The following is a 23,468-nucleotide window of genomic DNA, read 5'->3' as shown; positions in this document are numbered from 1 at the left end:
GAAGATAACGTTGTGCAAATAAAAAAAGGAAAAAACGTGTAACGTAAGAAGTAATGAAATGGGGGACTCATGTAAAAAAAAAAGGAGGCAAGCGAATGCAAAGAACTGCTTGGGTTAAATTATTTAAAACATATCCTATGCTATGAGATCCCTTCTCGTCTGTTCATCCAGGGAATGCATAATATTTAAGCTAACGTGTGAACGAAAGCGATGGGTACAAATTGGCGCAAAGGTGCTCGCGTATGTTGGAGCATCCCCTTTTGCAAGTTAAATTGACAAAGTCCCCACCGTTGCTTGCTGACTTGCTCCATTTAAGTGGTATTTTTTTCCGTTGACCGGTTTTTGGTTAACCGTCGCTGTTGCCGCTGCTGTTGTGTGGTCGGCTCATTACCCAACCTGTCTGGGTCCATTGCGCATTATAGCCCCTGTGGGGTTTTCAGCCCTGATTATCCCACGCACAAATGGAAGTAAAGTAGCAAAATATGAATTACCCAGAGGACACTTCGCACATGACCAAATGGATCTTCAAAAGCAAAAATGAGGTAGACGAAATATGCCTAAAAAAGTACAACGACTTTAAGGAGAAATTTAAAGATCACAATGTGAGTATCCCAAAATATGCGGAAATTGAAAAAACGAAGCTTTACTTCTGTTATCAACTGACACACTTTTGCGAAATAAAAAGACTCAAGCCGCAAATTGTGGAATGCGCAATTGTGCTGTACAACAGATTTTACTTAAAAGAAATTATATTGGAATATGACCCACGTATTTTAATTTTCACGTGCATAATTTTAGCAATAAAATTGGAAGGATATGGGCGATTATACAAAATGAATGATTTTTTTAACGACATTGACATAAATTTGGACAAAGTTCTTGAACATGAAAATATCGTTTGTTCATCACTAGATTTTGAAATAAATTTTTTGTACACAAAAGAATGTATCTTTTACATAAAAAGTAAATTCCTAAATTATATAAATAAATATATAAACAAAGATAACGAAGTACAGAATTCATTTGAAAATATTTGCAATGAAATTTACGTCAATACAGTACAGGACTGCATAAAAATTATCGAAAGTTTTTCCATTACGTTTACGTATACACCTGCACAAATAGCCTTGTACTGCTTTGTAAATAATATAAAAATTAATTTCAACATTGTTAATGCTGATAAATTTATTCTCGAATTTATTACCAACAATAATCAAATTCTTTTTCAAAAATTGAAAAACAAAATTGATGAACTCCATGTAAGGTATAAGGACCACCTCGATTTGAGGAACACCTTTGACGATGAAAACACAACTAGACAGATCGGAGAAACTTTGGACATGTGTATTGATATTTACGAAATTTTAAAAAAAAAAAAAAATAGCAAAAAGTCCAAGAAGAAAAAGTTAGACAGCGAAGATTGTGCGCGAAATGAGCCCGCCAAAAGGGTTGATATGAAGTAGATACGTCAAAAGGTGGAAGCAAAAAAAACGTACACATTGGCAAGTTGTTATCTACGAAACATACATTTGGAGAGCATCCTTCCCCGAATGGTGATCTTACATTACAACGCTATAATTCGCCTGATGAGCCACTTTTTTGCGAGTAATGGGAAAATTCCTGCCGAGTCTGTGCATGCGTTTCTTCTTAATTACAGAGGGGATGCTGTTCCATTTGTGCTGAAATGTCTAACACCACAGTACAGGTCGACGCTTTAACTCATTTGCAGGGGGGGACCCCCGGAAAGACTCAGCGGTTATCACATTCCCGGTGGCATAATCCCAGTTGTAAAAGGAAAGTCTTCATGTTTTCCTTTTTTTTTTAAATACTGCATATTTGCAAAGTCCGGTCAGTTCCTATTCTTCATTTTTAGTTTCATTCCTGTGGGTATTTCCGCGCCCTTCATTTTGCCAAGTTTCACTTGCATCGTGGCCACATTTCGTTGCTACATTTTTTTTGTTCAATTTTTAAGAAAAAGACAAAAAATGGGAAAAGACACACGGAAAAAGTGGGAGAAAAATGAGAAAAAAAAAAAAAAAAAAAACAATGTGCTGTGAAAAGGGCACATAGAAATAACGCTACAACGAGGGGGGCCGTTCCACCATTTCTGTCTCTTCCCCATGCCGCAATCTCACCGCGGCGTTCCTACCCATTAATGTACGAAAACGGCGCAACCAAAAAATTTGATCTGTACTTCATTTTAACGTTTAAAAATCTTAAAATAAACGTGTTGCTGTGGAAAAATTCGTTTAGGTCTTTTATACTTTTGCTGTTGGAGTAAAATGTAATGCAGTAAAATCTACCAAAATGAAATGTTCCTACCTTGGGCTTCTTAATGCAGAAGGCGAATTTTCTCCAACCCAGATCGTTGATACTGATTATATTGCCATTGTATTTGTTTACTATAAAGTGGAAGTTTTTCATTAAATTCTTCACGTCGTCCTTTTTTATGTGTTTATTTAGGGCAATGTAAGATTCGTACAAAACCATTTTTTTTTATTCCTTCTTTCGTCATCGTAGTATGCGCTTATTTGTGGCCCCTACTGTGTACTTCTCTGGGGGACTAAAGGGAGGTACGTATACACGTATGTAAGTATGTATGTATGTTCGTATGTGTGTAGGTCTGTATATATGTATGTGCGTGTGAGTGGCCGCTATTTAAACTACTGCTGCACATCACTGTGATTACCTTCCACATGGGGTTATGCCACATGTTTCATTTCACTTCATCCGCAAGTTGTGCGTGCGTAAAATTAAAGAGCTATTGCTTATGCGTAAACATACATATAAAGTACCCGCTTTAAAGGCCAAGTTAAATTTTCCACATTCGGGCAAATGGAGCGCAGGAAATGTGGATGCACAAAGGAAATTTAAAAAATATCAAATCGTTTATCCAACAAGAGGAAACAGTGTAACAAAATTGAAACAGAAGAACTTAAGAAGCGCGCATCGGAAATGCATACGTCACAAAAATAAAAGATTAATTACATCTAAGTTGGAGCATAAAAATGTAAGCACTATAGAACAAAGTCGTAACCGATGTGGAGGAAAAACAAAAAAAACAGCTACACATAAATACCTATCAAAATTTAAAAAATAAAAACTAAAAAATGAAAAATAAAATTACAGAATTTTTCACGTGCACATTTTTCCTATCTTATGTAGGATAAGAAAAAAAAGTAAACAAAATCAGTAAATAATCCCCCTCAAATGGTGAAAAAAAGAAATCGTGCAAATTAACTACACAGGTGATTCAATTAGTTCATTTTGAATCGACTGACTTTTGTAATCCCCACAATTAATAGAAACATTTTTTTCCCTTTTTTTGCTACTTTATAACAAAAAGAGGCAAATTGGGAGATAAGCAAAAAAAACCATGTGAAGTGTTACGTCCTTAGCTTTATCTTTACTTTGCATCCGAGGAAGACTGCGAAAAAAAAAAAAAAAAAGGACAAAACATTCGCATAAAAATGGGGTCATTTATTTTACTTCGTTTACCTGTACGAATAACATTTGTTACATTAGGGGTAAAATACGCGTTCAAGGTGTGCGTGGTGTCATATGCAGACACTGCGCAGAGCACACATAGGTATCATTACGTGGAAGGGCTGCAAAGTCACTTCCTCGATGTTGATCAGCTGCTTTATGAAATATTCTGCACTGACATATTTCGTCTTTTTATTTTCGCACACAAAGTCTATCAAATTGCGGATTTTTCCATGTGGCCATTGCAAATTTAGCTATAAGGAAAAGCACGAAAAGGGGTAGAAAGGGTTGTCATTACAGTTGAGTGGACAAGGGGAATATGCGCATAGGTGTAACAATCTAAAAGGCCTATTTTTCAAACAGGATATAATTTGCCTCCTTCCCTACCTCTGTTAAGATTCTTTTTAAGCTGTTCGCATCAATGGACGATAGCGAATTCCATGGGATTCCATACACTTCTTCGAACAGGGACTGTGCGTTGAAGTGGAACAGGTGGGGAATGTTTAATTGGGGGGGTGCATTTTCGTGGGCAAGGGTGTGGGATAATTGCGCAAATGTAATGATGGTTGCCAAGGATGGTGCATATAATTTATCCCGATATGCAATTTTTTTTTTTTTTTTTTTTTTTTGTCCAATTTGTGCTCAAATTTGCTCTGCCTACCTGAACGGCGTTAATATCCAACAGTTCCACCAAAATTTGCTTGACTATAATAATGAGGACAAAAAACTCTTCCTGGTTTAGGCCATTTTTGTTGTTCCTGTCGAACACTTCCAGGAATTCCTACAGGGGGGAGGCATGAAAAAGAAAGGAAAAGGAAGATGGTGGCCAATTCTCACAAATGGGGAAAACGCGGTGAAATAACCGACGGTATAGCTGTTCGCGCCATAATTCATGCAACAACCCATGCTATGCTGAGTTGTGCTATACTATACTGAGCACAGCAGGAGCACCCATTTTTAATTCATCCTGGAACCCCAATCGACACTCCCAACTGGAGCGTTACCTTGATGTCGCTCTCCGAGGTCAGATTAATTCCTTGCGATTTTAAAAATTTAAGAATTTTCGCGGAGTCTATAATTCCCCTATTTTCTTCATCCAGGCCGACCCATATGCTAAACATTTTCTCTTGTATATTTGACGGCACTGTGTTTGATTTAATGAGGAGCTGCCTCCAGAAGACTTCGCCGCCCTCTTTCAGGGCATGTAACGTGGACTACGAATGGGGGGAGGGAGAAAAATACAGCGCATAAACGGTCGCAAGGGCAGGGAAGCAAAATAGTAAGGGTAAAAAAACGCAGTTGTTGCTATAAAAAAGGAAAGAACGAATCTACAAATGGCTGCAGCGCATGAGAGGGGCACCTTTATTTTTATGGCGTCAATAAATTCCGATATTCTCTTTATGTTGTCCGATCTTTCGAATTCCCACACCTGCCGCAGAAAGGGGGAAGAAACAAAGTGTGTGATATGGTGTGTGCGTGCACCTTGTGTCTACTCAGTTCGCAGAGCCTATTAACTGGCTTACCTTCTCCAGCAGCTTCGTGTCAATTAAATACCCCGTTTTGCTAACCATAATGTAGTAATAAATGATATACTTGAGAATAATCAGGAAGAGGAAAATGCACGCGCATATGGCCAAGCTCCCATAACTGTACAGTTGGAACCACGTTATGTTATCCACTCGTAGTAAAAATATCCAACAGGAGAGGATGATTAGAAAGCAGAAACATAGGGTCTAAACGGGTGGTAGTGAAAAAGTGGAAATTCACACCGGATTGGTAATACAGGTATATAGAAAGGCACTAACATGTGCGTAAATAACCGTGCAATATTTTCACTAATGTATAATATCTTCACTCCTCTTAATTTCAAACTTCTCATCCTCTGAACCTCTGCTATGCGAGACGGCACTTGTGCCCTCTCCGTGTCCTTACTTGAAAGATAAAGTTAATTAGGCGGGGGCCGTTTCCCCAAAAATAAAATAGCTGCTCATGCTTGTTGGGGAACGTAGTTTTGTACAGAAAGTAGTTTACTGCTGAGGGGTACACAGACTGAACATTCGAAAAAAGGAAAAATGGAAGAGGCGTATATTAAAAAATGTATTACAATAAGATGTGAATCATTAAATATATGTATGTGTGTATATATGTGTGTGAGGTGGTGTACTGTGTTGCGCGTTTTCCCTTCTTACCTGCTGCTTCAACAGTTTGTAGTATGGTGTGATGTCCTTTTTGCTCTGCTCGCATGTTTCGATGTGGTATCTGTTTAGTAGATACTTGGAAATATCCCTCGGCAGTAGTTTTCTGTCTATTTTGTATAGCTGCAAAATGGGAAATTAAAGTTGTTTGCAGCGGTGTGGATAGGCGTCGTGGTGAAGGACCACTTGCAGCAGTTGTCATGCGCTATATATATATACACACATATATATGTATATTTATGTGCATGTTATTTTGCGCCCACAGGCACGATCTTCACTTTTCTATTACGTAGAATAACATCAGGAGCAAGCCCACGATGCAAACGAGGGAGAGGAAGTTCAGAAAAATAACCTCCGCCTTCAGTCGTATGTTAAAAAAGGGTCTACAAGAGAGGGGGACAAATGGGTTCGAAGTAATGTGATAAGGAAGCAAACGCGAAAGACACCCTATCTCCAGTTAACACACTCTTTGGGCACTTTCCATCGTGCCTTATTCCACCATTTCAACCGTTCCGTACCTTAGAGAAATGCACGCAAAAACCAGAAATAGTATTACGGCGTTGGGTATTTTTATTAGCTTGACGTTGTATTTTAATAAGCAAGCTCTCATGTACTCATAGTAGTAATATCCGTTCGGGTCTAGCCCTGGAATGCTTATCGCGTCGACATTTTCGGAAAAATCGTATCTACAAGGGGGAGGTGGGAAAAATGGACCAAATGGACCAAATGAATCGAATGGACCAAATAGACCTAACGGATCGAATGTTAAAAAGAGTGCGTAACGAAAGGGGGGCATTCGCCGCGTGTTAGCCGCACCGTGTGCAAACCCTACCGATGCGCCAAATACTTAGAGTTTCTTGAATATCTTAAGAAAAAGAATAAATTCTTGAAGCACCCCTTCCGGGCCTCTTTCATTTCCTTGGCTATGTTAGAAATATCGCAGTTGTCCGCTTCGGAAAACCACTTTAATATTCGCCTCGTCACAAAATGTATGTTAATTATAAATAGGGAGTAGCTGCGAAAGGGGAGGAGAAAAAAAGGAAGGAATATTTTCCATGAAGTGAAGTAGTAATAATGCTTGGAAAGGGGGACAACCATCTGACCACTCTCCCACAGTTAATTATGTCCTCGAAGCTGAACTATCGCAACAGTGGAACGGCTTGACAGCGGTGGGACAACCCCCCCACGTGCGGGTCCACTTATTTGATCATAATTTACCATATGAGAAAATTCATCGAGATGAAAAGTATCTTCTCAAATATGGTCTCCAGGAGGGGTTCCACATTGTGCAAAACCTCGTCAACATTTCTTTGTTGCGGTAGAATCTAGAAGGGATGGAAAAAAAAGGAGCATTACCAGTTTAGCACACACTTCGGTTATGCGTTTTCTCACATGATAAGGAGTACGGTGGAGACATACAACCATATGTATACGTATATGCCACGTGTGAGCATTTTCCATTTTCCCTATGTGTCCCGCTTACATCGTTGAAAATTATTTCGTCGAGCGCCTCCGCCACGTTCGACTGCAGAATCCCCCATATGGTGAGATTTATTATGGTAATTAGAGAAATTTGCCTAAAGGCGGTATTTAGTAGGTCCTTCCTGAATTGATCCTTCGAATTTCGGACCCTCTTTTCTATATAGTAGACTATATTCTGTATGAGTAGGCTAAAAAATAAAGTAAACAATATGATAAACAGGAAGGCACAATTTTTTTTATTCTCATAATTCCATAACATCTTCTTGGCTTCCTCATCAACACTGCAAAATTCTGGACCGAAGGATTCATAGTTACAATTTTTTACAATCAACTTTTCATGTTCGAATTTTTCATGGATGTTGGATTTTATTCCTAGAAAATTTTTCATATATTTTACCAAGTCGTTAACTTCAAAAAATTCTTTAATTTTGCTTCTTCTCAAATGTGTTTTGAATTTTTCTGCTGAATCCTTTTGAGGGAACATATGGAAAGGTTCCTGTGAATAATTTTTTTTTTTTTCTTCATTATCTTTAGACATTGGAGATTCCATTTTTTGATTTCCCTCCACGTTGTTCAGTCCGTTGTTTGTATCTTCACTGAGGTGTGCAACTTGGTCGTTTTCATTTTTTATCTCGGCAACATCTGCATAATGGTTCTGCTCGGCAGGTGGTACAGGGGGGGACCCGCTTTGCGATTCACTGGAGCCGAAGTAACTCTTCAACGACTGCACCTTTTTCAAAAATTCCACACTTTGTAGGATGTTGCTCAGTTCGGGATTATCAGCAGGTTTGTCTTTTTCCTCCTTCTGTTCCTTCTGAATATTTCCCGTGTTATCCACATGATCGTGTTTGTTTATGAATTTTTCCGTTGGACCGCTTACTGTTGTCTGGACGGGGGTTGCTTCCTGCATTTCTCCCATTTTACTTCCCTTTTCATTCTTCATTTGTTCGTCAGCATACGTTTGCTGATTCATATCTGCAGGGTTGTCTTCTTTTCTCTGGGCAGCCCCATCCTGATTTATTTCACCTGCACTGTTCGTGTCATTTTTACCGTTCGTACTATGTTCTTTTTCGCCAGGGGGGGCACCATTCTGTTGAGTGTCCTTTTGGGAATTCCTAATCGTTTCAGCAAAATTACCCGCTTTTGCAGCCTTGTATAATTTTCTCAACTTCTTTTCTTCTCTCCGTTTTTGCTTTATCGTTTGGTCCAAATTGGACTGAAAATATAACAACTTTTTCAGCTTCCCGATATCGAAAAATTCATTGTTGTCTTCGCCCAGCAATCGGCTCCAGGGTTCGCATTTGCGAGTATCCCTTTGCCTTATACTTTCATTTTTGTTGCAGTAGGTATGGTCAATGTTTCCTTCTTTTAAAATGAATAGAGGGTACGTGGCGCAAATCTGCAAGGAAAAAGTGGGGGAACAGGAAACGAACAGATAAAATAAACATGTAGCATGTAAAAGTAACGTCGTGCGAAAAATGCTTCCGCGAAGGGGAGTAGCACAAATAGCGCTATGTTGTGTGACTGCTTATTCGTAGATGTCGCTCAAGTTTCCCATGTGGAAAGGAGAAACCTCCACTGGAGAAAAGACTGGCAGTTCGTAGGCGCATACAGGGGCATGCATTCACAAACTCTCGAACATGATTGGTCTCTTTTCAACGGGGCTACGATAAAAATTTTTTTTTTTCTCCCCTCGCCTTTTTTTTTTGTTTCTAACGAACACATAACAAAATTAGGAGGTCGAGCTTTAACATGTTCTGGGTCCTGTTACAAAAGGGGGGAAAAAGGGAAAATATGACAAAATGCGCATTTTCTTTTCTCAATATGAAAAAATGAGCATTTATTTTATGAGTTAAATTTGTACTGTAGAAGTTTCACTTTTGAAGGTATGCTCTGCTATCGTTCACGCATTCTGCTCTATCTCACTGTATTGTCATTTTATTTTTCATATGGTCTATTTGGCCGATCTAACCTTAAAAGTGAGTTTGTCTTGTAATTGTAAATTCGTTTACCATTTATTGTCTACCTTGCAATATTGTAACAATTTTCATGTTTTTTTTGCACAAACTTGCTAAGAAGGTGAACTATATAGCTTAATAACAATTCAGTAAAATGATGCTACGAAGTAATAACGTGGTTGCACCAATGGAAGGAGCAATTCTGTCTTTTTAAATCCACGTGGCCACAGTAGTGAAACATCTTCTCGCTATTTGCATTTCCGACATGACGCAATGGCATTTGTCTATTTGGCTGCAGTTATGAATATTTTGCATTTATAGTATGACACACTTTTTCCCAATTTGGCACAATTTTTTTTTTTTTTTTTATCTATTATGCATGTTTCTATTTTTTCCAACTGACTTTCTTTTGTACACATTCGAATTTTTTTATCCCTAGGAGGAAGTTGTCAAAAGGGTGTAAAAAAGAAAAAAAAAAAAAAGGTAAAATTAGACTACCTTTTGGAAATTACCTGCTATATGTACGCGTATACATAGCTAACATATCGTTATTTATCGCTTTACAATTTTTTTTTTTTCCTGTCGAAGGGGAATTTCTAAATCTAAACACTCCCATTTGGTAGCAATTGCCGTCTGGAAAATTATTTGGGAGGCAGTGCAATCGCAGACACAAGCGCAAATTTTTCTCAGCAGCAGTAAATTTAGCCATTCGCAACTATAACGTATCAACTGACAATCTCCTTTAGCATTGCAACACAATGTTGCCAAATGGGAAAAACAAACAATCGCAATAAAAATATGATACACATTTGTACGTAAAAAATATGCCCTGTTATTTTTAACCGATCGCACACTTCCAGACAGAAGATGTAGGCAACCAGGTGCACAATGACAAGTTGTATGGCCAATGTGAAAAAAAAAAAAAAAAAAAAAAAAACAGAAAAAACAGAGAAAGATAAGGTAAATAATAAGTAACACATAATTCCTTTTTTATACAAAAAATAACGATGCATCAGTTTTCCTAATAACAACGATTAATGCGCTACTGCGCGATCTTAACAATTTTACAAAAATGAGCAAGGTGCCATTTTGATTGTCTTATCATATTTGTTCAGAGTTTCGCTGCAGCAACACCTTTTATTCCCACCTTCTCATCATAACATTGGAAAAAACCGAAAATTGGGAAGCACGACGGGGGTCAACTTATTCTGTTCTCCCATTCGTAATAATACTTAATTTGCTTTTTTCAATTTTTGTTATTTTTATGTGCGCAGATTTTGTTGAAGTTTTCGCTTGTCCTTGCCGTTTGTTATTGGGCAAGGCAAGGAATTTTACTATACAAAAAAAATTAACTAATTAATTAAAGCTGATAGGAGGAAACTACCGGAGGGGGTGGGGAAATGCATGCTGTGTATGTGTACATATGTGTGCACATCATTTTCAGGCAAATGCGGGACTAGCGTGGCTGGCAATGCGCCAAGGGTATGTGGGAAGGGGCTACCCCTTCCACTGATCAGTGTATAAAAAAAAAACAAAAAAAAATTGGGCAAGAAAAACGGCAAATTGTAGCAGCAGAATAAAACTGCGAAGACGAATCGATTAACACAAAAACTAAGGTGATACGCATATTACAACATATTTATCCTATGATGCGTCTTTTTTTTTTGGATGGAGGACGCCTACACCAGGTGACCTTTGCGAACAGTTGGAAAAACGCCATGCCATAGGACAGCTGCACACATCGCACGATGGGGTTGAACAAATAATTGGTACTAACCTGACGTATGTACGCATTATCACCCCCCCTAAAAATTATCAAAGAGGCCATTTTTTGCATTTTCCTGTACTTCTGATAACCTATCCGTAAGAAGTTCAACAATCACGGATATCTGTTCGTTGACATGGTCATACGTCTTCTGGTGATGATAAAATCGTAGCAATTTAAACGCTTCTGCATTATTATAATATTTTTTTGTTAACGGATCAAAATATTTTCCCTCCAAATTGGTGACTGCACATAGGTTATTTTTATTTCGCACTCTTTCTAGATATTCCTTACAGTTGTTATAATTGCTGTACATATTTAGCTCCTTCGAATCGGCGACAATATACATTTGTTTCTCCTCCCTGTCCGTTTTAATTCTTGTTCTCTTTTTTCTTACCCTTGTGGCATGATCATTTACCGTTTTGTTGTCATCCTTTGTGTGTGTTCCAAAATTTATTTCATCATTTTCGTTTAAATATTCTATGTGTAAATCTTCGCACTGATCCAGATTATCCAGGTTTTCCAAATTGTGCAACTGGATCGGCTGCATTGGTTTTGACTTCTCCATTTTTGCTATGTTATCCGCATGATCATCGTCTTCGCTTCCTTTTGACATCTCATCGTTTTCACTTTTTTTTCTTTTTATGCTCTCATCGCTCACATCATCGGGCACTTCTTCCCCATTGGGTGAGCTATTTTCCTCCTTATCAATTTCGCCTTTTACGCGGAATGCTGAATCAACTTGGTCCACATGAATATTACTTTCTACAACACCATTGTCGTAGTTTACACAATTTTGCGCCATAATTGTGTTACTATCGGGGGGTTTAGGAAACCTCCACTCTGAGTGGCATTCGTCATTTGTGCTGGGTCTTGCACATAATATGAATCGAGTTCATATTTCAAATTTTCGCTCGATGGAAATGTTTTATCCTTCGAATAGGAATAACTAATAAAAACATTTTTCGGTCTATGATAAATAATTCTCTTATTTTCAATATATTTTTTTTTCTCTTCTTCCCAGGCTTGTAACTGTAAAAGGGATTGCAAATTGTACTGCTCGGTTATTTTTGCTTCTTCTAATCGTTCCTCCCTTGTCATTTCTCTTTGCATAATTTTTTTTTTTTTTTTATTTTCGTGAATTTTTTTAAAACGATTTTCCCTTTTAATTCTTCTCAATTCGGAGAGCTTTTGTATTTGCTCCGTCTTCTGTCTTGTTGTGTCTCTAGTAGATCTATTCAACACCATGGAAGAGGTGTCAACTTTTTTTCGTTTCTTCACCACCCCTTCGATTTTTAGCGCCCCTGCCGCTTCTTCTTCACCCTCTCCCTTTTTTTTCCTTCCCAATTTGTGTTCCACACCTTGGGGAGCAGTTCCATATTTCCCACCATGAGATTTGCTCCCGTAAAGCTTCGCCTTCATCATTAGCTTATGCCTTAATGCATTATTATGCGTTTGTTTTTTTAATTTTTCTAAATAGGAAAACATTTTTTTCTTCTTCCGTTTTATCTCTTCATCATCTAGTTCCTTTTCATTTCTCTCCGCTTCTTCTTCGTCATCATCTTCCACCTCATCCTCATCATCGTCAAAATCGGAATCCGTTACATCTATGTATTCTTCCTCCCCTTCCGAATTTACGTACTCCTCGTCTACTTCTTCTTCCTCCCAAATGCTATCGTTCCAGAATTTTTCATCTTTTTCTAAGTCTTCCCCTATTAGCTTTTTCAGGTTTTTTCCTCTGTTCTTTCGCTTCGGCATTTCAAGTGCTATGCCGTAATTTTTCAGTTCGTAGTCTTCGTCGTCCTCCTCATCATCATCGTCTTCCTCATCTTCTTCGCCTTCTTCACCGTCTTCGTCTTGTTCCTCTTCTTCGCCGTCTTCCTCTTCATCCTCGTCCCCCTCTTCGTTTTCTTCTTCTTCCTCCTCCCCGTCGTTCTCGTCCACCACGTCTTCTTCACCTTCTGCTTCTGCCAGCTCCTCCTCCTCCACACTGTCGATGAAGCTTTCGTCTGACTCGCTTCCTACATCTTGCCCTTTTTTTCTTCCCCTACTCCCACCGAATTTTTTCGTCCTCATTTGTTAGCCCGTATATCTAGTTCGTCACTGCAATTTTTTTTTCTTTCTGAGGGGCTAGAAACATTCCTTAATTTATGAAGAATTTTATTTCTTATTACCATGCCTCTAAACAAACTTGTGTAATTTAAAAAAAATGAGCCCCCTTTTTTTTTGTTAAACTTTTAATGCTAGTTCGTTTACCCCTTAATTGATTCATTCCTGGATACCTGTTGCTATGCATATGTTTCTTGTTCCCCTTAATCATGTAATAGTTTAATCTATTGTTCATTTTTATGTTCCCCATATGGCACACGTACATATGGGAACAAATATGTTTTCGCTTTACGCCATGGAAGAATTTTACAAGTGTGGATTAGTTGATCATTGCTCTCATTGTATAGCAATATTTTTTTTTTTTTTTTTTTTCTTTTCCTTTTGTTTTCTCGAAAATTTTTTTCTTTTTTCTATTGCTCAGAATGAACAATAAAATGGCTTTACGTTGGCATTTTTTTTTCGGCTTTTTTTTTTTTTTTTATATTGTCAAGTAAGATCTACTATTTCGGGTACCCTTTTGAAATATCCGTTGCGGACCCTGTGTGTGTTCGTTGTTTTTGTGCGCTTGTTCGTCAGCTTATTTTTCAAAAAAAATAGCTTTATTCTTTTTCCTCTCCTTGCATATCTTTTCCTTATATTTCCTAGCTTCTTATTTTTTTTGTATTTCCCTTTCTAATGTACGCGTGCAGTACTTCCCCCCCTACCCCTATACTGTCATACAACAAAGGTTAGCCAATGAAGAAGTGAACTGAGAGCAGGTGGGCACACAAGAAAGAAATAGGAACAACGTTGCAAAAAAGAAGAAGTATTATACGAAGAGAGGAACAAAGCGTAAAAAAAAAGAGCACTTTCGAATTATGCCAAAGTGGCAAGTTAATAGAATTAGGAGAATATAGCTGTCAGTGTGGGGATGAAAAGAGTAGGGTTCAGCGAGGAATGATAAAAATCGAGGACATATATTTTTTCCGTAGGGGTTTTCACGCCCCTTTTGGTGATCTCCCATTTTAACATGCACAGTTCGTCCTACGCATTGGAAAAGAAGAGAAAAATACACATGCACTTTATTATCACATGAGAGGTATACTGAGTATCCGTATTTATCTGCAGCCTTCCCCGCACATGTGTACATTATGAGAATTGCAAATGTGCAAAGAAGTGGAAAAACCTGCGTAGAATTAGTAATAGCCCGTCTATGTAGAGGCAAAGCAGCCGCAGCGGAATACGACTTCACCGTTTCGCTTCGTAAAAATGGGAACAGAAACTACTCCATTACGCGTCACCAACAAAGCGCATCCAGAGGAAGCCAAAAAGAAGAGGGAATGTCATGCGCGCAGCACGAAAAAGAAATAAGGGACGCCGCCTTACAAACGGTAAGTCGAAGCTTATCTGAAAAGACAAAACAGCAAACAAACCTGCATAGCTACACTGATGCATGCGAAGAGGTGAGAGAAAGACGAATCAGGGAAAGCTTAAAAAAATACAACTTATTTAATGTTTATCTTGACAAAATAAGGAAAGCACCGGGACAAAATAAAAAAAAACAAAAAATCATCAACATAAATAGTGTCAAACATTACGATCAATATGTTCACATGTTTGACGTAGATTCGTTGCTAATTTATGCGAACAACAAATTCAAGATATATAAAAGGAAGAAAAAATTTCCTGGAAATGAGGATTTTTTTGCACATTTCGTAAAAATATATATACAGCTGAATGTCATTTTGAGGGATTTTTTTTCACATCACGGTGAAATAAACTGTGGCGAGTATTTCACAAACATATTTAAGACGTACTTGCAAAATATTCCATCTGTCAAACGTGTAACAAAAAATAAAAACAAGTATGATGAAACTTTTTTTTTTAAAATTTTGCAACTAGTTAAGATCTTTAATCAGGTCAAATTTTTTAAGACTTTAAAAGGGGGAACTACTTTACACTTGGAACGCATTTTGGCCTTCCCCCCTGGGACGGGAAAAGGGAAAATTCCCAAACAGGAGGAGCTAAATTCTTTTCCAAATGTAGACCATCATAAATTGTTCTACGAATATATGACCTGCAACTATGATGAGGATACGGATAAAGAAATATTCGATGCCCAAAATGATATCAACTTTGTGAAAAACTTAAACATATTTGGCGATAAATTAGAGGAAATAACGGGTGTAGACGATTCAGAGAGTTCTTTTTTTCGTATGAAGGGGCCCATAAGAGAGGGGTTAGCATATCCAGGGGGGGAAGAAAATATGGACTCCTCCCCCCATTACATAAATGAAGACTTGCGCAATTTGCGTATATCAAGCATTTCTCCCGTAAATTATTCCCATGTGGGTGTAAATGATCCGCAGAGTGAGATAATAGCGACAAACAAGTTCACATTCCCCATTGTAGAAACGGTGCATGATAAGTTGAACAACCATAGGAGCATTGACCACGTGAGCTTTGCTAAGGCGTTTATCCATTTATTAAAAAATTTAATAAAGCACCTACACGACGATGGGGTGGTCAGATTATTTATTCTCTGCTCCAACATGTTCGATACAGAGTGGGATGATAAGGAAGTGTTGTCGTTCTACACAGAAATGTACAAACGGATTCATAGGATGAAAAATATTTCAAACAAAAACATAGCGTACATTTTAAGCGCATGCAGTAACTATTCCTTAAAGGAGGAAAATACGCTCCTCTTAGAAAAAATAAAAAGAGACATTCTGTCGAATAGCAGGTGTGGAAAGGCCGGCAGAAAAAGTTACTTAAATATATATAACGTCACTCCATCCCATTTGGAGAATATTATTTACACATTTGCAAAACATAGGATTAGAGAAAAAAATCTGTTTACCCTGTTGAGCGAAATTGTAAAGGAAAAGTTCCACGGGTTTTCCTGCATAACTACGATAAATATTTTAAACAGCTACACCATATTGAATTACGAAGCATTAGTGTTTGATTTTTTGTATGCAAGAATAAAGACCTTTGATTTCTTATCCTTTATGATGTGTAGAGGGAAAAATGTGATAAAGCTGATGAATACGTTGCTGCTGATTGAGGGTCGCAACTGCGGTTCAGTTCGTGCGGCAGAGAAAGTGACGTTCGTTACGGTGGCAGACGGCAGTGTCAAGCATAGTGCTTCATTAACGGATCAGGAAGTTTACACAGCGCTCATGTCGGCGCTGCTGTACGAGCTGAAAACGTTTAAGGGGGGGGGCACCCACTGTAGCAATGCAAGTAAAGAAAGCGACGAACATGACCAAAGCAGTAATGATGCCCACCGCACGTGCGCCCTCACAGGGGAATACGCCATTCGGAGCATTTACAAAAAACTGCTGAGGCTGAAAATAATTAGCGTGCAAAACAAATCCGACTTGGCATTCCTAAGAAGTATATTGAAGAGAACGTACGGCAAGCTAGACATAGACCAGTTGGACAATTTCTTTGTCTTTTCATTCATTAATCTGAATTTGAAGAAAATTAATTTTCATAAGTTAGTTTATACATTACTAACGTATAATAATTTAATTGGGGGGAAGAGACTCTTAAACAATTATACACAAACAAAAACAAAGTTTATCTAATGAATGGCAGGGCTGTTTTTTTCGCCTCGCCCGTTTATGTTACAAATATGTGCACACATATGGACGCATATATAAGCGCACAAGAGGGCGCATACAAAGTGAACAAACAAAACGCGCATGTTCGTAATGACAAATAGTAAACTTGAAAAAAAAAGAATATATATATATATATTTCATTTTAACTGCTCTGCAAACTACTACCCCGTGGGTGGGTAAAGAGTGAGCGTAAAAAGAGTAAAAGTAATGTTATTGTTCCGCAGACTACCCATCCATGTCGAAGTATTTATTGAGGTATTTGCTGTAATCCTCTTCCTCGTCACTTGAGTAAAATTTATAATCACTGAAATTTTCCTCACCAGTGTTCCCATTGACGTTGTTATCGTTCGCCGTGGGAGTGTTGTTACTGTTTTCGTGTGTACCCTTTTCCCCATCTGCATTGCTACCCTCTACATACTCTTCTGCCACTTTTGTATAATCAGCGCTAATAGAGGAGTCTTTGCAAATATCTTTATTGTCGTTATGCTTGACATTTTCAGTACTACTAGGCACTGAAGCTTTCCCATTAAGAACCTTCTGTTTATAGTTATAAACTAATTTTAAAAAGGCTTCTGCCTTACTAAGTTTATAATCTAATTTGATCAGATCAATAATGCCATTGATAAACCAGGGGTAGTTTTCCTTCTTGGCCAAATCGTCTATATCCTTCTGTTCGAAGTTATCAAATTTATGGTACTTATTAATTAACAACTCCATTAAATAATATTTATTATTATAGAGAAACCTGATTTTATCATCTTTGCTAAGAATGTTATCCACCTCTATATTGTACTGATCAGCGTTATTAATTGAGCTGTCTATTTTTATGTGCTTGAATTTACACAGTGGATTTAAACACGAATTGTAAATGACATTATTTCGACAAAAGAAGAGTTTATAATCATGGGAGAAAATACAATTTTCTTTTTGACATGTTCCTTTCACTAGAAATTTGCACAACTTTGAAATTTTATATATCGGTGTGACGTCATGGGAGTAGGTACATTTTTCACCGTGGATACATTTTCCCTTCCTAAAAAAAAATTTACATATTTCTTTCTTTTGCTGAATTTTAAAATCACTAAACAGGTCTGTTCTTTTTTTTGCCTTTTTGTTATTCGCTCCGTTGGTTTGCTTCTGCTCTTGCGTTGGTGCGTTTTTTCTCTTTTTCTTTTTCTTCTTCTTATCATTCTTCACAGGGGGTGCATTTTTGATTACGTCTCCTGGGGGAGGAAACAGGAAGATGTGGCATTGGTCAACACGGGAAATGGTAGCACAAAGGGGGGGTAAGGTATTCCCATATAAACTCCCTACCACCCAAATTGCAGAATAGCAACATATCATTACCCTTTTAGCAGTCATTCACGCCAGCGGCCAATCGAACAATTATATTTCCTCTCATGGCAAAAATATACACTGTCCCCAGAGCGCCAATACGGATGCGCGTGAACGGACAAAAGAAATGGACATAAAATGAATGCAGAATATACTTGTCCAGTAAAACCCTCTCTACGTAACAGTTACGCATTGGCGACGTGGAAAAATGTTAAATCTTGTAAAGCCAGCTTACCTGTTATGTTGGCTATTTTTTCCAAAACAGCTTGGTCCTCTATTTTTTCCATTTTAATCTATCCTTTTGTTCTTTGCAAAGTATGGAAATAAAAGCGAAGGATGATATTCCTCTATTTTTGGCAAATCATGGGTTTAATTTTTCTCCTTAAAATGTAAGTAATTTTGTTCTGAAAAAAATACTCCGCATTTAATTACTCCAGCGGCTATACATCGTTTGTCATTCCTCTGGAGCATAGGGAAACAGGGAAAAATTGCTACCTATTTTTGTAAATTCTTACCATTTTTTTTTTTTAATTTGGGAAAAAATCGCCATTTTGTTCCTTCCTTTTCCGACCTGCGCGCTGCAACATATTATATGCGCATGCGGGCCCCTTTTCCAGGGAATTTTTATAGTGGCAAAACTGGAAAGATGCACTGGCTGCTCCGTTGGCAACACCATTCCAGGTAGGCAAAATAAACTTGCCATGCAACTTTGGCTAGTCGCCATGTTACGTCATTTTTTTTGTATTTCTTTTCAATGGTGAAGCTACGCAATTGCCCTAATCACTGCGCTCATGAACTTCCCCAGGGAGGAAAAAAAAAAAAAAATTGCAAATAATACTTTGATGTTGCCATGTTGGGAATACGCCAATATATTGTTTCGCCGTCCTCACATGAGGAAATTAACTTGCATTCCCGCAAAAATGTAATGGAAATTTTCGTGCACTCCAATTTCCCATTCTCCACGTGAAATTAATCAGCCAAAGGGTCCTTGCATAGCACGGCACAAAAGAATAATGAAAACTGCCAAATGTATCTTCCTTTTAGTTCATTTTTGGGATAATATTTTTGTACAAAATGGAGGATGCACATAACATTATATTGCTATTTTTTCCTCGCGAGCTACTGCTAAACGATTCGCAAAATCTATTTTTTAAAAATGGCATGTCTTGTTTTGAGTGCCCCGCGTTGTGCGGGATGAGAAGCGGCCCGTTGAAGTTGACTCCTTGGCGTTTCACCGCGTTACCGCATCACACCCATGTAAGCGCGTAAGACAAATCAACATGTAAAAAATAGCAAAATTGCAGCCGAATGGAGGCTCATGGGAAACTATTGGGGCGTACGGAACTCAAAGGAGAATCTCTCCCCCTTCCTTTCAGTCATCCCAGTCTGCGTCACGCAATAATATTATACAATCCGCTAAGCATTTTTCTTTTAATCGATTTATCACCTTTTTCCTCAATATTGTAAAAAAAAAAAAAAAAACGACGGTCGAAATATTAGTAACTTCTTTACCATCTTTTCCTCTCAAACGGTGTAGTGAAGAGAAAGAGGGCCATTTAGTAGGGCCCCCCCAAAATGAAAAAAAAAAACGATAGTGTTAAGAAACCTATTGTGGGGAAGGAAAAGAGTAATGTGAAAAGCGCAGCTAATGAAAACGAAAAGACGAAAAAAAAAAAAAAAAAAAAAAAAAATACCAAAGGATAAAATTGAAAATGAAGATAAAGTCGAAATAACCGAAAAGAAGGAATTGGTAGACAACATAAAGATAAACACCTATAACGAAAATGATGATAAGTTGGTTCGTAAAATTATCTCCTACATGGAGCAAGAAAAGGAAGAAATGGTCCACAATTTGTTAAACAAATACTATGACGCAGATAAAAAAACGCCCTTCTTTTATATTGATATGAATATACACCAGTGCATATATGGGGTGTTCTTCCCCTTGTCCACAAAAGATAAATCATTGTCTCACAAAAAAATGAACATGTATTATGAGAACAGCTGCATGTACTTTTACAACGTGACGAATAACAAATGCTTGAATACAATTTTCCATTTTTTGAAAGAATTTTTCAAAGAACATGCGTTACATCATTTTGAGAACTGCTGTCAAATGATGCAGTCGACTTATTTATTTTTTTTCATTTTGCTAACCGACTATTTTTTGGTAAGTCCAAATGTCTGGCACTACTGCGCTGAGAATTTTAAAATTTTATTCAAGTTAAAAACATACCTCTTTGAAAAGTACATCAAGCACACAAATAAGATTATATTGAACAAATTTATTTTGCTAAATAGGGCAGAAAATGGAAACAGGAGAAATGCCTTCTTCCTTTCTGAAACGAAGATAATAAATGGAATAAAAAATGAAAACAAAATAGAGTTTTCCAACATGACGATGAGTATAATTTCTCCCAACCATGTAGACAAGCGATACTTCCTCACTTTGGTAATAAAAACCAAGTCGTACGAATATATGGATGATTTTATTTTTCTCGATTTATTTAAAATTCACATTTTATCCAATCCGTGTGTGTCTGCATCGTCAGGAATGGGCCAAATGGCGTCTCCCCCCAACCATTGCTCTGACGATCGTAGCAACTCGTCTACTCCCTATGTTGCCCTTTCCGATGTGGAAAATTCCTTTCCCCTGGAAGAAAAACAAAATGCGTTTTCATACATATACGAAATTGAAATTCCCAATGGCATTTACAATGATGACGAGTTGGAAATATTCTACATCGACACTAATAAAAAGGTGAACTGTGCAAATTTTTTCCCTGTGGATGATTTGCATCAATTGGGGGAAGGACCACACCTGCGTGGGGCGCATGCCGAAATGCCAAACGGAGAGGGGGCAGAAGTGGAAAAAAGGCAAAACGTGACGGAAGAGGAAAGCAGTGACAATTTGGTTTCCCAACATATAAACAATAAGGAGAATCTCTCCCCGAAGGATGCTACCCCCAAATGGAGCGAAGAGCTAACTTCTGCAAAAAGAAACATTCGAGTAAGTGTACAAAATGGGGAACATGTTAAGACGTGCGATGTCGATAGGGGGAAAGAAGAAAATACCTTAACAGAATGCTCAAAGGAAAAGCCATATGATGAAATAAATATAGTTAAAGTACAAAGTGAGAAAATTTCACTAAATGATAAAACATACGTAAGAATTTATAGCAACCGAATCAGCAACTATTACATCAATCTAAATAGCGTAACTAATTTCCCATATCTCCAGTGGGAAATTAAATATTGTGAAAATAAAGTAGTTGCAATGTTAAGGAGCCGAAATGGGATGAGCTTTATTTTCCACATTGATGACTACGGTATGCAACTACAAGACAATGGAGTAGACGTTCTCAAGGACCTATACAACTGCACATTAGACGTATACACCTTGCTATTTTTAATGAAAAAAAAGGGAATTAATCTCTTAGTTACAAATGTCGAAGTAGAGAAGATGCTTGAAAAGGGGAAGTATCATCTGCCGCAGGACCAAACGGAGGAACTTTTAATAAACGATGTTCTGTTGTGCTTTCGATTTATGGCCTTCCATTCCGTGGAAGTAGACCTAACCAACGGGACAAAGTCGAAGATGGTGGTTAGCGTGAAGGGCCCACTGGCCGATTCGCTACATGTGGAGTATGAGGAAAATTGTTGCAGGTAAGTACACATACCCTTCGGGGGAAGAGGGAAACGATGGTCATTCTGGGCTGAAAAAGGAGGATCCGCCATATGTAGTAAAACGATAACACTGTAAAAATAGCCACATTAAATGCTCACAAATGGTGCCATGTCATGCCAAAATTTAGGGTCCACCAAAGTGCAGTTAATTCATTCCGCTTGGTTATCCCCGACCACGAAGGCTATGCTTTAGCGCGCCTTGCGATATGTCCCCCATTCATCATACCCATAACTAATTTGTTCATCTTTCTTTTTTTTTTTTCTTTCTTTTCGCCGTTTTTGTTTCCCTCCCTTAGAATTGCCAAAATGGAAGCGGAAGAAAGCGAAAAAAAGTTCATCAAAAATTTGACGAAACATAAATCCATCCTGTATTGCCTATTCGAGCTTTGCGAATTTATCAACTTAAATAATAAGAAGGAAAAGACAAAGTTGGGTGATACGACAAAACAAGAGAATAATGACGATGAAAAAAATGATGTAGTGAATTTTCAAAATTTTTTAACCAACATTTTTTCAAATAACAACATTGAAAAAATGAATGAAGTGGTAATAAAGGATGGGGATAACTTAAAAAAAAACTCCTTACAAGTGGAGGATGTCAAAACGTTATCCGCAAATGATTACAGCAACTTGTTTGAATTGAGCCCAATGGTGCATAATTTGCAGCTTTTTTTGAAGCTCACCCGGGCTGTATCATTTACGGGCGTCTGACGAAGTGTGCAGAAAAGGGGGCCACCCACATGAGTACGTTGCACATTATCCCATACGCGGGGGGACCCAATTAGAGGGAAATCTCAGCAGCCTTCAGGGCGTCCTTCTGCAGGGAGGAGGAAATTGTAGAAAAATGCAACCGTTAAAACATATTTTACCAAATGTATGAAGGGCGATTATAATTTATGCCCCCAAGCGCACACACCATATGTATGATACATATATTAATGTTCCATGTATATGTGCACTTTGATGAGCTTTACATAAGTGTAGGGCGTCTCCGTGTTAAGCATTTTCACTCTCCTCTTGTGTTTCTTCGTTTTTTCGTGTTGTTTCTTCGCGTCGTCATTTATAAAATAAATGTCGCAAGCATAGCACTTATGTTGTCCTAAAAAATGTTGTCAACAATTTTCAGTCATTTTAATGTTATGCAAATTGGAAAAAAAAAAAAAATAAATAAAATAATAATCATTTGGGAATTGCCTTTCCTTTTTTCATTTCCTTACCGCCTCCCTTTTTGTCTTCATCGTACGGAAGGGCCGGTTGGTTGAGATAATCCTTATATACTGCAGGGAATGTGAAATGAAATTCAATATAAAAAGAATTTGCGCAAGGGGGATGGGGGGGAAACATCAATAAGTGTGCGTTTACGCCGATATGGTATATATAATCATGTGAATAAGCAAGCACATCACGTTCATCTCTGCGAAGAGCCATTTGTATATGGCCACTTTTGACTAAGTGCAACTGTTAACATGCAGGCCGTTTTCTTTTGCTATACCTTCATCGTAATCTCTTTTCCTTTTTCTGGTCTTCAGAATTTTACTTTTTATCGTATTGCGTGGGTGTTTTTTTTTTCTCGTTGACAGAGGCACTGAAAAGGGCATAAACAAGAAAAAGAAATTCATTTAAGCAATTGTCTAAGTATGCTGGTTCACGTTACTATGCACATACATGTGGAGCGAGTATGCATTTAAAAAAGGTTTCCCTTTTTCTTCACATATCCTTAATTCTCACTTTTTTTTTTTTTTTTTTCTAGCTATTATCCGTGTTTTCCCCGTTATTCCAAATAAACGTATGTTGGCAAAGTTGCAAGTTTAATACGATATGTTCAAGAGTGTGACAGACT

General features: G+C 37.8%; 8 protein-coding genes across 8 annotated transcripts; 3 read left to right on the top strand and 5 right to left on the bottom strand.

Annotated features, from left to right (window-relative positions):
• Window positions 1-482: 482 nt before the first annotated feature.
• On the top strand, window positions 483-1,463 carry PCOAH_00044740 (Cyclin; the record flags this gene model as incomplete). The annotated part of the gene is made up of 1 exon (XM_020061258.1): window positions 483-1,463. One exon carries the CDS (start codon window positions 483-485, stop codon window positions 1,461-1,463), a length of 981 nt encoding a protein of 326 aa, XP_019916169.1.
• A 682-nt stretch (window positions 1,464-2,145) lies between these two features.
• Window positions 2,146-2,490, bottom strand: PCOAH_00044730 (Uncharacterized protein; the record flags this gene model as incomplete). Its single annotated transcript, XM_020061257.1, has 1 exon — window positions 2,146-2,490. The coding sequence occupies one exon, from the start codon at window positions 2,488-2,490 to the stop codon at window positions 2,146-2,148; it is 345 nt and encodes a 114-aa protein (XP_019916333.1).
• A 916-nt stretch (window positions 2,491-3,406) lies between these two features.
• Window positions 3,407-9,100, bottom strand: PCOAH_00044720 (Uncharacterized protein; the record flags this gene model as incomplete). The annotated part of the gene is made up of 16 exons (XM_020061256.1): window positions 3,407-3,427; window positions 3,600-3,740; window positions 3,874-3,957; window positions 4,148-4,267; window positions 4,491-4,700; window positions 4,847-4,915; window positions 5,010-5,219; window positions 5,419-5,535; window positions 5,676-5,804; window positions 5,971-6,064; window positions 6,200-6,367; window positions 6,514-6,696; window positions 6,900-7,006; window positions 7,165-8,562; window positions 8,885-8,927; window positions 9,090-9,100. The coding sequence occupies 16 exons, from the start codon at window positions 9,098-9,100 to the stop codon at window positions 3,407-3,409; spliced, it is 3,105 nt and encodes a 1,034-aa protein (XP_019916307.1).
• Window positions 9,101-10,926: 1,826 nt separating this feature from the next.
• On the bottom strand, window positions 10,927-12,962 carry PCOAH_00044710 (YL1 nuclear protein; the record flags this gene model as incomplete). The annotated part of the gene is made up of 2 exons (XM_020061255.1): window positions 10,927-11,651; window positions 11,723-12,962. The coding sequence occupies 2 exons, from the start codon at window positions 12,960-12,962 to the stop codon at window positions 10,927-10,929; spliced, it is 1,965 nt and encodes a 654-aa protein (XP_019916801.1).
• A 1,163-nt stretch (window positions 12,963-14,125) lies between these two features.
• Window positions 14,126-16,570, top strand: PCOAH_00044700 (Uncharacterized protein; the record flags this gene model as incomplete). Its single annotated transcript, XM_020061254.1, has 1 exon — window positions 14,126-16,570. One exon carries the CDS (start codon window positions 14,126-14,128, stop codon window positions 16,568-16,570), a length of 2,445 nt encoding a protein of 814 aa, XP_019917084.1.
• A 261-nt stretch (window positions 16,571-16,831) lies between these two features.
• Window positions 16,832-18,266, bottom strand: PCOAH_00044690 (Zinc finger protein; the record flags this gene model as incomplete). The annotated part of the gene is made up of 2 exons (XM_020061253.1): window positions 16,832-17,829; window positions 18,177-18,266. The coding sequence occupies 2 exons, from the start codon at window positions 18,226-18,228 to the stop codon at window positions 16,832-16,834; spliced, it is 1,050 nt and encodes a 349-aa protein (XP_019916664.1).
• A 1,323-nt stretch (window positions 18,267-19,589) lies between these two features.
• On the top strand, window positions 19,590-22,339 carry PCOAH_00044680 (Uncharacterized protein; the record flags this gene model as incomplete). Its single annotated transcript, XM_020061252.1, has 2 exons — window positions 19,590-21,607; window positions 21,925-22,339. The coding sequence occupies 2 exons, from the start codon at window positions 19,590-19,592 to the stop codon at window positions 22,337-22,339; spliced, it is 2,433 nt and encodes an 810-aa protein (XP_019916999.1).
• Window positions 22,340-22,409: 70 nt separating this feature from the next.
• On the bottom strand, window positions 22,410-23,247 carry PCOAH_00044670 (Uncharacterized protein; the record flags this gene model as incomplete). The annotated part of the gene is made up of 4 exons (XM_020061251.1): window positions 22,410-22,445; window positions 22,588-22,727; window positions 22,846-22,905; window positions 23,121-23,247. The coding sequence occupies 4 exons, from the start codon at window positions 23,245-23,247 to the stop codon at window positions 22,410-22,412; spliced, it is 363 nt and encodes a 120-aa protein (XP_019917005.1).
• Between the last annotated feature and the right edge of the window lie 221 nt (window positions 23,248-23,468).

This window comes from Plasmodium coatneyi, chromosome 12 (assembly GCF_001680005.1).
Source record: "Plasmodium coatneyi strain Hackeri chromosome 12, complete sequence".
Classification (NCBI taxonomy): domain Eukaryota; phylum Apicomplexa; class Aconoidasida; order Haemosporida; family Plasmodiidae; genus Plasmodium; species Plasmodium coatneyi.
This window is presented reverse-complemented; position numbering and strand designations above follow the sequence as displayed.